This window comes from Ictidomys tridecemlineatus, chromosome 10 (assembly GCF_052094955.1).
Source record: "Ictidomys tridecemlineatus isolate mIctTri1 chromosome 10, mIctTri1.hap1, whole genome shotgun sequence".
Taxonomy (NCBI): domain Eukaryota; kingdom Metazoa; phylum Chordata; class Mammalia; order Rodentia; family Sciuridae; genus Ictidomys; species Ictidomys tridecemlineatus.
Window position 1 is genome coordinate 63,034,366 of NC_135486.1, and position 12,610 is coordinate 63,046,975.

At 47.2% G+C, this 12,610-nt stretch overlaps 1 protein-coding gene across 1 annotated transcript in view; it reads right to left on the minus strand.

The window, feature by feature from the left end:
• The window catches only part of Nid1 (nidogen 1), a 69,980-nt gene that overhangs the window by 34,434 nt on the left and 22,936 nt on the right, over positions 1-12,610 (minus strand). The window contains exons 6-9 of the mRNA XM_005320355.5: positions 9,429-9,680; positions 6,816-7,016; positions 4,760-5,005; positions 2,598-2,741 (exon numbers count right to left, since the gene is read on the minus strand). Coding sequence (XP_005320412.2) covers positions 2,598-2,741; positions 4,760-5,005; positions 6,816-7,016; positions 9,429-9,680 — 843 coding nt within the window. The remainder of the gene's footprint in view (positions 1-2,597; positions 2,742-4,759; positions 5,006-6,815; positions 7,017-9,428; positions 9,681-12,610) is intronic.

Sequence of the window (12,610 nt, forward strand, 5' to 3'; positions counted from 1 at the left end):
TATTTATTTGTTAAATGCCTTCTACATACTCAAAAAAAAAAAATTACTCCATGAGAGATTAACCAGTACAGTCTCAACAGACTCCAAATTGAGAAGCACACAGGCACTGTTCTGACAGGTACAGAAAATGAGAGTGCTTTGGTTCAATGGGAAATCTCCAAATTACCTGGGAAGTTCGCTGTGAGACGTCTAACCAAAGCCAGCTTGTGTTGAACGCCAGGAGTCATTATATCAATAGCACACACACCGAGTCACAAAGGCTCATCCTCATTCTCCTCCTAGGCACTTCCCAGGTCATAATAACACACAAAGCGATCTGCTTAATGCAATTTCCTATTGAAAGCCTCATGTCCCGATGCATTAACACTCTGAAGCAAGTTGTAATGACCCAGAACAATGACCAGCCCGACTGGGAACAGCCCCACATTCCACAGAGCTAACATTCCAGAATGATGACTGACCTCAGCACAAAAGCAATGCACGTGACCACCTGCCCTCCTGGGCAAGGGCCTCTGAGAACTTCCGAGGATAGCAGCTGATGGCATGAAGCACGTCTGGCTGAGCCTTCCGAGCTGAAGCCACCTCTGCACCAAGCTAAGGTGCCAAGAGCAGAATCAGCCTGAAGGTCACAGTCAGCAGCAGCAGGCTGGGGACCCCCCAACTCTCCAACACTCAGGTGGCTTATGAAGCTGCTGTGACTGCATAAGGACTGAGGAGGTGTGGGCGAATGAAGGAGGCTCACCCTGCATGGTGTCCATCACCTCTGCACAGTGCAGGAGAGCTCTGCATATCCACACAGTGCTGTGCTGCTTGGGACTGTCCTGGGTCAAAACAGTCACCCAAGACCACCTAGCTCCTTAGGGAAAGACTGGGCAATTGACAGTTTAGGTGAGCAGGTGTCCTCTGGGGTGGAGTGTTATCAGGAAGGTGAATCTCAGATTGGATTCTTCCACACTACAAAGCTATCAGCAAGCTGGCCAAACAAGCACACAACCTGTCTCTGCGTCAAGGCCCTGCCCTCCGATGCTTCAGGCACCCCAATGAGCACCTTGCATGCAAGGGTCACGGAAGCAAATGCCACATATCCTGCCTCAGGACCTGCTGAGCTTCACATTGAATCACACACCAAAGCCACAATCAGTCAGTGGAGTTGAATTCCAGACTTAAGGCATTATTCCCAAATTCCAAGGCTGTTTACTTGCCAAATTCTGATTCCCCAGTCAAGCAAGGGTGGAGGGAGCTGCCTGTTTTTCTGGGCAAACATGTGAATACACTCCTCCCTGCGCCAGGGAACCTCAGGTCGAGCATTCCTTACCCTTACTAGGGGGCTCTTTACTGCAGATTTAAATAGTGCTGGTTGAGAGGCCAGACATTCTTGCTCTGGTACTGGATTAACAAATATAAATATCAAGCTATTCACATGAAAGCTTTTGAAGTAAAGTCATAAATAATAAAATAAGTGCTTCAAGAAGGCAAAGTAATGCAGATGGTCAAGTCACAGGCTTGAGTTCAAATATTCTTTGTCACTGGCTCATGTTAATGAGCCTCTATTTAAAAAAATAACAAGTGCTGTCAAGGATATGGAGAAATCGGAACCTTGTGCACTATTGATGGGAGTGCAAAACGGCACAACTGCTATGGAAAGTGGTGTGGGGGTTTCTCAAAAAAATAAGCATAGAATGACAATATAAATCCAGTAACCCCATTTGGAGTATACAGCCCAAAGAACAGAAAACAGAGGCTTCAACAGTGTTCACAACAGCATTATTGGCAACAGCCAAAAAGGTGGATGCAGCCCATGTGCCCATCAACTGACAGATAGAGAAATAAAATGTGGTATGTGTACACAGTGGAATATTATTCAGTCTTCAAAAAAGGAAATTCTGACATGTGCTACGTGGAAGAACTCTGAGAACATTGCAGTATGTGAAATAAGCCCATCACAGAAGGACAAATACTGTGTGATTCCATTCACTTGAGGTTCCAAGAATCATCAGATTCATAGGGACAGTAGAATGGTGGCCAGTGACCCAAGGGAAGAGAAGAGGTTATTTAACGGGCTCATAGTCAGTCGTGTGAGATGAAGGGTTCTGGAGGACAGTGGCTACAGAGCAGCAGAATGTCCTTAACCGCACTGAACGGCATAGTTAAAAATGGCACATTTTACCACAATTAAATCTCAGCTTTTAAAAGAAGAATGAAAGACTCTATCCTATGAAAGTGCTGGAGAATTAGATGATATGGTGTTTGTGAAGCACTAAATGCAAACAGCGCAGGGTGAACCCAGCCACAGCTACGTCACTGGCTCTCACCTCCATTCAGCCCTGTGTGCTCAGCACGGAGAGCAGTGTGGCCCAGGGTCACTGCTGGCCACTGGGCATCTGCACGTCACATGTATTGTACTACAGGGACAGAGCCCCCCTCACCCGGGACAGCAGTGCTGACGTCCACCATTCAGGCGTGGCACGTCCTTCGGCATCTGCATCTCACCTGAACTTCCACCCCGGACCCAGCTCTTGGCCCTGCAGAATCTGGATGCTCCTGCTAGCCCGACTGCCCCAGCCCCAGCCCCAGCGAGCCAGAATCAAAGGCTATACCGTAACAGATCTGTCCGTCTCCTCGGAAGCCAATGGAGCACTCGCAGGTGAACTGTGTCCCAGGTCCAGGGCGACAGGCCGCGTTGGTGTCACACCCATGAGTGCCGATGTAGCAAGGGTTCTGAAGGGCATCTGGGGAACCATCTGTGAAGGCAGAGGCAGTGAGTGGGATCCAGTGAGTGGTCAGGCACTCCCGCAGGCCTCCTGCCCCAGATAGCAAGCTCCACTGGTGACCCAGAGCAGTGGGGGCTGAGCCGGCTCCTGCATTTCCTGCAACCCTCTTCTACCTGGCTCCCTCCCTGTTTCTGAAAATAAAGTTTTACTGGCAACCAGTCACACCCATTCACTTACAAATGGTCTAAGGCTGCTTTCAAGCTGCCATGGCAGAGCTGAGATGTATGTGGCTGGCAGAAGCTGAAATATTTACTATCTGTTCCTTCAAGGAAAAAAAAAATGTGCCAGGCATCATGGCACACTCCTGTAATCCCAGTGACTCAGGAGGCTGAGAAAGGAGGATCACAAGTTCAAGGCCAGCCTCAGCAATTTCATAAGACCCTCAGCAACTTAGTGAGATCCTGTCTCAAAAAAAATTTTTTTAAGTGGGTGGGGGGATGGGGATATAGCTCAGTAGTTGAGCACCCCTGAGTCCTTTCCCCAGTACCAAAAAAAAAAAAAGAAAAAAGAAGGGTGGGGAGTGCTGTGCTGACTCCTGATGCTCAGAGGCACGGCTGTCAACAGGGAGAGCCTCAGCTACTTCCCGCTGTCCCAGAGCTAACCAGGGACAAACCAATAGTTGAGGAAGTGACTTGAGGATGGAAGAAGAATCACATCTGGAAAAGGGACATGTCCCAGTTATGCAGGACCTCATGGGGACAATGGGAAGACAGGCGCTGACATGTGGCAACAGCACTTCCCTGGCAGTCCTCCCTTCCACCAACCCAGCCGGGGGGTGCGAGTCTCGGAGAGCTGGGCCTGGGCTCTGTGCATGACTCATTCACATTTCCTCAGGCCCTAAGCACACGGTGTCTCCAGGGTGGAGTATCTGGGTGATTGAGAGGTCCCGTAGGAAGGGATGAAGAAATCACGGTAGACGACCACGATGGAATGTCAGTCAGCCATAAAGGATGGAATCCACTGGGCACAGTGGTGCACACCTATAATCCCAGCTGCTTGGGAGGCTGAGGCAAAAGAATCATGAGTTCAAAGCCAGCCTCAGCAACAATGAGGCACTAAGCAACTCAGTGTGACCCTGTCTCTAAATAAAATACAAAATAGGGCTGGGGGGTGTTGGGATTGTGGCTCAGCGGCAGAGCGCTCATCTAGCACATTCGAGGCCCTGGGTTCAATCCTCAGCACCACATAAAAATAAATAAACAAAATAAAGGTATTGTGTCCAACTACTTCTAAAAAATAAATATTTTTAAAAAGTAGGGCTGGGGATGTGGCTCAGTGGTTGAGTGCCCCTGAGTTCAATCCCCAGTACCCACTCCCCCAAAAAAGAATGGAATCCTGTCATCCATGACACGATGTTAAATAAAATGAGTCAGCCACTGAAGGACAAACCCTGTCCAATGTCACTTAAATGCAGGGGCTCAATATAGCTAATGTAGTTGAACTCATAGACATATGAGTAGAATAGTGAAAACCAGAGGGTAGGGACAGCGAGGAGAGGGGAAAAGGGGCTCACGGGGTGCAGCTATAGCCCAGCAGGGGACTGAGGTTAATGGCATTTACTTCAAAATAGCCAACAGAGGGAATTAAGACTGTCTCAACTCAAAGAAATGATAATGTTTAAGGGATGAATACCCAATTTCCCTGACCTGATCATCACACATAGTATACCTGCGTAGAAATGAATCACTATACCTCACTAATATGCACGAGTATTAATGTACCGATTAAAAACAAAAACAAAAATTTTAAAATGTCCTGTCCAAGCCAGCAACTTGGGACCCCGAAGCGTCACTCATCTGTTAGCTTTCGGCACCCTCCCCCACGGGATCCTAACTGGGTTTGGCAAGAATCACAGCTGACAAGCAATTTTCTTTTCAGAAGACATTTGAGCACAGTTTTCCTAGGAGAGTAACAGATCAAAACCCCAAAGTCACAGAGCGGGGTTTCCAAAGAGCGAGGGCAGAGAGAGGCAAGGCTCCGTCCCTTACCCCGCACAGGCCCGATGGAGTTGCTGAGAGCGTAGCGCAGGATCCTCTCCTCCTGGTTGTACAGGACGAAAACGCTGTCCACAGAGAGCTGCTGCGTGCTGGGGAGGGCCGGCCGGGAAGCATCGTGGACACACTCCTGGAAGGTGATGGTCTGGCGCCACTGGTAGGTGTAGGTGTGGGAAGGCGCACCCCCGTCCCGCTCGGGCTCCGTCACTGTGTACTCCCGGGTGGAGGAGGAAGTGATCACTGGGTGGGAAAAAGACAGAGACCTTCACCTCCTCATCTAGGGCTTTGAAACCACAGGTGGCATCTGGTCCGTGATGCAACCGGAAGGCAAGCCCATGGACTGGAGGAGGAAGGCCACACATGCTGCCTGCCACATGTTCCTGGCCATCACCGATAGCCCTAGCGTTATTAATCATATCAGCTCCTTTGTGAATCAAATAACTCTCTGTAGGTGCCTAGGTCTCCCAGAACTAGAGGCAAAGTCTAGCAGGAAGAGTAGTGCCAGCAGCACTAGCCTTGGTTTCTTTTGCGGAATGAGCTGGGTGCAGATTAAATGAAGTCACATAGGCAAAATTTTTGGAAGCAAGCAAACTGACCCTATTACCAAGACAACCACCATTTCCTGAGCACTCACTATATGACGAGCAGCAGGCTCCCTGCTTTCTGTAGTTGATTTCACTTGGGAGTCAGTAAACAGGGCTTGCACCACACCACCTCAACCAAGCAGTACTGTCATATTTAAAAAAGGGAACAGTAAATGCATCTTAGCAGACAGTTTTGGCAAAACTACTCAAGTGTCCTGAGCAAACCTCAGCAGAGGAGAGGAGAGGCCACCCCAAAGCAGAACAGCTGCTATTCGCCCATGCAACAAAACCCTCAGCTTCCTATTAAAAAAAAAAAAATGTATAAAAGACTCTTTATAGTTTTGTGCTCTGCTGCAGTTTGCTCCATAATAGAAGTATGAAAGCCAAAGGGTAAACACCAGTCAGTGGCCGCCTCCTGTCCTGCTCCCACACGCTGCCTGCCAGAAAGGCCATCTGGCTCGGCAGGCTGCGCCGTGTGGTCCTAGGCTCCCCCACAGGCTCCCACCCTAGAACTGGACCAAGCCCAGGGCCCTGGATAGCGATTTCATAGGGGCCTTTTAAATAAAGTCCTATTGTTTGACTGAGTACCTCTGTTTCTAGGAACTGAGTCTCAGAAAAGTCAGAAATCTGGCCAAGAGTTATGTGAAGATGGTCATTTCAACTCCTCATGAGAGGAAAGCTAGAAATAGCCTAAGCTTTAGAACACAGGAGAAGGACTTAAATTAACAGGCATCCAGCAGAACTGGAGGCTCCTTCAGAGGTGTTTCCAAGGGCCACTTAGTGAAATTATTAAATATTCATGGTTTGATGTTGCCTGGAGAGTAAAGATAGAACAATATGACTGCAATTTGATCTAAATAAAATTATACATCCAATTATACATTATATAATCATATCAGTATTAAATTTCCTGATTTTGATTGTTATAATGTAGAATGTCTTTGTTCTTAGGAAAAACACATGTAGTGTTTAGGAGATGAACAATTGTGATATATACAACCCACTCTCAAATGGTCAGGAAAAAATTGCATACATGTTCACACACATACACACACGCACATGCACACAGAGAGACATGGCAAAATGTTAACAATGGGTAAAGCTGGAATTCTTTTTGGTAACAAATGGAGAATAAATGCAGCTTAAAAGCTACAGATAGATGTTTATTATGGTAAAATTTTATTATTTTATTTTGAACTATGAAATATGTTGGGATATTTGATGAAAGATGATGGGGAAGGGAATTACTCTTAAATTAATTTCCAAGTTAAGCTTATTCCTGTTTTGCACCAATTCCCTACAAGTACGCCCCATGTCTATCACTGGGGGACAGGAAGTGTAATAAGCGAAGGTCTGCATAATCTCCTTTCCAGACCCCAGAGTGGCCAGGCCCATGAGAGTGTACAGCTGGTTGGATCACAGCATAATGTGTCGCTGTCCCTGGGCTGGCCCAGGCTGGGACTTACCGGAGCTGGAGTAGTGGTAGAGCTCTGTGTAGGGCTCCATGTGCACAGAGGAGCCGAACGGGATCTGCGGCAGGCGGCCCTCCAGCTCCGTGTCGATGGTCAGGTGCCCGTGCTCATCAATACCATTGAACTGCTGCTTAATGACCAGCTTGCCTGGGTGGCCCACAAAAGTCACCTCAGCCTGCCGGGTGAATTCGCCCCCTGGAAAGCAACAGTGGCCTGTCATTTCACTGTCAGGCCAGTCCACCCTCCTTCCCATTACAGCTCGGGGTTGCTTAAAGTTGCTTAACTTTATGTTTTAAAATGGCAGTGCCACGAGGTACGGGTGGGGCAGGGACCTCCTCTGAAGGTGCTTCAGCCTGGCTGGTAGGACATGGGGCTGGAGACACTGAGGAATTCCAGTGGTCCAATAAAGTCACGCAGAGGAGAGAAGTCACTTCCCAGCCACACACCAGCATCTACGATGCACTGGCTCCAGGCAGGGTCAGAAAAAGCAGGGGACCTGTGTCTGCTCCCAGCATGCCCCCTTCTGGCTGGATGAACTTGAATAAGTTGCTTAACTCCTCTGAGCCTCCACTTCCTGGTGCTATAGAAGGGGGACAATCTATCCTATAAGGATTAGAGGACAGGAAGTATGTTAAAAAGTGTTTGGGGGCTGGGTTTTGGCTCAGTGTTAGAGCGCTTGCCTAGCATGTCTGAGTCACTGGGTTCAATTCTTAGCACCACATAAAAAATAAATAAAGGTATAGTGTCCATCTACAAGTTAAAAAAAAAATTTAAAAAAACAATTGTTCTGCACACTTGTCCGGCATTCTGTGATGACAGTAAGGTGATAAATATTGAAACAGCTAAGTCCCAGTCAGGATGGGCCCATTTCTCAGGGAAAATCATCAGCAGTACCAGACACCACCCTGAGATCACTGGCTTCCGCGTTGAGCTGGGACCTCCCCCTGGTCTGGGCAAGGCAGCAGCCCAGACAGGCAGGGGAATGCTCCCCCTCGTCCAGCCGATTTCCAACTCCACAAGGGCATGCCCCCACCACAGCAGGGGACAGCAAACCAGGCCCCCGGGGTTGGGCTACGAGGGCTGCCTCCTTTGCATCAGTCTCAAGAGAAGAATGCTCTTTATGTTTTAAAATGTTAAAAAATAATTGAAATAAGAATATTGTTTCATGATATGTGAAAAATATATGAAATTGAAACTTCAATGCCCATTAATAAGGTTTTACTGAAACACAGGGTCCTCTGTATACAGACTGTCTACAGTTGCTTTCTCTGCAGCCACACAGAGTTGAGTGGCTGTAACAGAAGCCATGCAGCCTAAAATATTTGGGCCAAGCTTCAAGTATGTACTAAATGGCCTTTTGCAGGAAATGTGTGACAACTTCTGCTTTGTCATTACCCAATTTCCAGGGAAATATCCAATTAATAACATAAGTCCTGGAGAAACTAAGAGTTACAAAGGTTTGCTGGTGCAGGGAATTTGAAATTCCTCCTCTCCTATGCTACAGTTCATCACCCATAAGTAATAACCCACTACAAGCAGCACCCTGGGGAAGTTGTGCTAGGAAAAGCAGAGTCAGTGGGCTGCTGCAGCTCAGCTATCTACAAAGAGCATCTTGCTTGCGTGAGAACATGGATGTGGTTACAATATTCAAAATACACAGGCCTACAGAACAGGAAGAAGACCCAGGCCCAAACCGGCAAGTCTTAGGGTAGTGCACCCTGTTCACACCAGGTTCTCTCCTTTCTAAATGGCCACACTTCAGAAAATTGTGCATTTTCACACCTAACTTATGGATGATGACCAGGGTAAAGCCAAGGCAGAGGCTCTGCTCCACCAACCAGCCCAGGCTAACGCTCAGGTACCTCAGGCAGTGGGGGAAGGCAGGTATAGAGAGGTGACGCCCAGCATGACAGGAGAAGCCCAGAGATGAAGGATGAGGCTCCTCCACCCAGCTGTGACCAGGAATGGGCCCTGGCACAGCAAAGGAGGGGCTCCCACCACACCAAAGTGGGACTGCCCTTGGCACAGCAAAAGCGGGGGCTCCCACCACACCAAGGGAATGTCCCCCGTTATCTGCCCACATATCCATGAAGGCCTGCACTTTCCTCAACAGGGCACAGGCTCCAAGAGCCTCCATGGCTTCCTAAGAGTCCTGAGGGTGATGGTTATCAGGCTTAATTCACCAGCTGGACAATGGCAGGTTCCTATTCTCTGACAAGATACTGAGGGAATGTCCAGTCAGCCCAGATTGCTTTGGAATTTGGAGGCAGGCTTGATAAGCAGGAGGAGGAAAGCCCCAGCACCGCCCTTCTGGCTGTGGGGATACGTGAGCTGACATCACTTGCTCTGCAGAGATTTCTATTCTGAATAGCCACCAAGAAATTGCTCCCTGTTCAAAACAATTCTAGGCAGTCTCAGTTAATGAGTACTACGTGTTAATCTGACCTCATCGTTGTATTTCCAGGGCAGAACTAGAGTGTACCCTTCTACAGACAAAATGCTTATCAAAAGCTGCCTGCAGGCTCAGGGTGCCCTCTCCACTCATCCTCAGGCCTTCCCAGGCCCCACGTTAAACTCTGACTGATCTTAACGACAGATGTAAATTACCAGTGATGCTGAACCCATTCTTGAATCCGTCCTGCTCCACTGCAAACATCCATCCAATGATGCCTCCAATGGGCGCCAGAGGAAGCAGAGAATAGCCGATGGTCTCAGGAATGGTGCTGATGGCCGTGTAGGAGCGTCCATGGTTCATCACCACGTAGGAGTGGAGGTCAGTGTTCTCGAAGACAACAGGGACCTGGCTGCTCCCCACAAAGATCCTTCCCTTCACCTTGCCATTGACACGCTGCGGGGAGCCTGAGCCAGAAACAGAAGGAGGAGGTGGAGAAGGCTTTCCAGCCAGCCTTCCAAAGGAGCATGTCCACAGAGCCTGCACCTATTCGTGAAGAAAGCACTGGGAAAACATAAGCAACCACAGCCATGACCGTGCATGGGGAGTCTTAGAAATTCCAATGTGGCTGCCTCTCTTTCAGGTCACTGACAGTGGACAGAGTGAAAGATAACTCCACTGGGAGCCACTGCATGATCTGGAACTTCAGGGGCAAGTAATTCCAGGAGAAGAGCAATATCACAGACACGCTAGCCAGCACAACAGCACCTTAGATCATATAAAAGATCTTTTGAGAGTAAAAGAGCAGAATTACTCATTCTCCAGGACAGCACTGAAACTAAACTGAATGGCCCTAGGAATCTAGGGCATGTGGCAACTGATCCACAAAACACCTTAACAAGCCCATGGGCTCAATTATGTCTTATTTCCCAAGCTTAGGGTGGACACATGAGTCCTGCAGCTTCACACAGCACAATCCAGAAGAGATGTGGGCAGAGTGGACGTCACAGACCCCAGACAGACCCTCTGAAACACAGCCACTTGGTAGACTGGGGCAGAGAGAAGTTCCTTTTAGGCAACTGGAAACGATGTTATTGATACCTGACCCAGTACATGTAAAATATCATTGGCTTTAGAAATTACCTTCATAAGTGTTAGTCTACAGCTAGGGGAAAACTGCTAACAGAAGCTAAGCTGGAACAGTATGGTGAATCATTTTCTGCATTACATGTCTGAATATTTATAACTTGTATGTATTGTTGAATAAGGAAAATAATAAGAAGAAAGACATTAAATTGCTCTTATTGTATTTAGATAAGAAAACTGAAGGCTACCATATGACCCAACAATTCCAATTCCCCAGTATATACCCAAGAGAACAGAACACATAATGCCCACAGGAAAGTCTGTACACAGATGTTCTTAGTAGCTTTCCTCATCCCAGCTATAAAGGGAAACAACCCAAAGTCCCATCACCCGATGAATGGATAAACAAAATTCGACTATCCATCCACAGGTAGTATTTGGTGAGAAAAAGGAATGAAATGCTCATGTGGACTTTAACGTGGATAAACCTTGAAAACACGGTGTTGAGTGAAAGAAGCCAGACACAACAGGCCACAATCACATGACTCCATTGATATGAAATGTCCAGAACAGGAAAAACTCACAGGAACAGAAAGCAGGCTGGTGGCGGACACAGCTGGAAACTGTGGGGAATCAAGAGTGACTGCTGAGAGTGACAGTGATGAAAATGTCCTAAGATTAGACAGAGGCCACAGTTGCACAACCTTGTAAATCTACTAAACCCATCTAATTGTCTATCTTAATAAGGTATGTGAGCTGTATCTCAAAAAAACAAAAGCCGAAGGAAGAGGTAAATAGAAGATAAAATGAAAGTCACCTTGGTTGCCTAGATGTGATGGTGAATTAAATTCTATCAGCTACTGAGCGTGTATCTTGTTTGGATTTGAATCACCAGGAACATGACTCACCCATCCCCCTCACTTGTTCTTGGCAGTTTTCTTCACATAGTAAATTCTCAGTAAACGTTGTGGAATAATCCTACACAGATGGGCTCATACCTTGGGAGTGCCCTATGTTCTGGTGACCTTTTGTTGATTGGACATGCCAAGATTACTAAACAGGGTCACTCACAAGCAATTCTGCACACATTGTTCGATTACACTGGAGAATGCTATGAATCCAGCAGGCTAATAGCGAAAAAATGCGTCCCAGAACAATTCCAAAAACAGGCCGGAAAGCCAAGTGGACAGAACTAACAGAAACTTTCCATCAAACTTTGAGCTAGGAAAAAAAAAAAAAAAGTAGCAAGAATGCAACAAATATTTAAACCACAAAACTATTATGGAGTGTGTATATAACATCAAAATTTGTGGCTGAACAGTTTGTGATCTCTGAGCTTGCTGTCAAACAAACTGCTCTTTGGTGGGGGTGGTGGGGAAGGGAGGCGAATGAGGTTGCTCTTTAAGAATTAAGCTCTCATTGTGGATTTTGGAAGCTTCTCCAGGGTGGGGAGGTATAAAAGCCAAGCCTGAAACAAAGAGGCAAAGGCACACAATCCCTGGGGTGACGAGATTTGGAAGAAAATAGAAAACACTCTAAAGAAGTTAAAAACAACCCCCAAAATTAACATGAAAAGTATACTGAATTTTCTTCCATGGCTGAAGGTAGTATTTTTAAAAAATAGAAATAAAAAAAAACTTTAATTAAGACCCAGAAGGAAACAATGTTTTGCTTTTGGCAAATTAAAATGACCTGACTTAACAACAGCTATGGCAAAGAATCTGAAAAGCAGAACACATTTCTACAACTGGGATTCATTTAGTAGGATTTTACAAAGCAATTGAAGTTCTCATTAAGCATACAAGGAAAGTGACCCATGAGAAGTGAAGCAATTTAGTGGCAGATGAAGGGACAAAGGCTTAGTGTAGTGGGGTTTTGTATTAATTCTGGCCTCACTCTGAGTGAACTGGATTTGCACAGAGAAGATTCTTCTGACCATCTGGGAGCATCAGGACGAGTTCTGAGAAGGACTTCAGGGCCCACAGCCCATCCTAGAGTCCTCTTTGGAGCTGGTCCCACAGTGGTCTGGCCCTCTGGGATTAACAGAGTGTACCCCTGAGCTCCACCACAGCCCTATGATTTCAGGGCACAAGGTAAGAGAAACACAGGGAGGACCCCTAGGATAAACCTGACCCACTGCAAGCCATGGGCTAAGCCAGCATCCCTGGATCCAGTCCGGGGCCACTACCATTAAGACAGGTCTGTGAGCAGCACCAGGTAGAGACTCCAAGGACTAGAACATGGAGAAGGCTGGCAGAGACTGCGGCTGGTGAGGGGCCTGGACAACACCTGGTCCAGGCTGTGACACTTC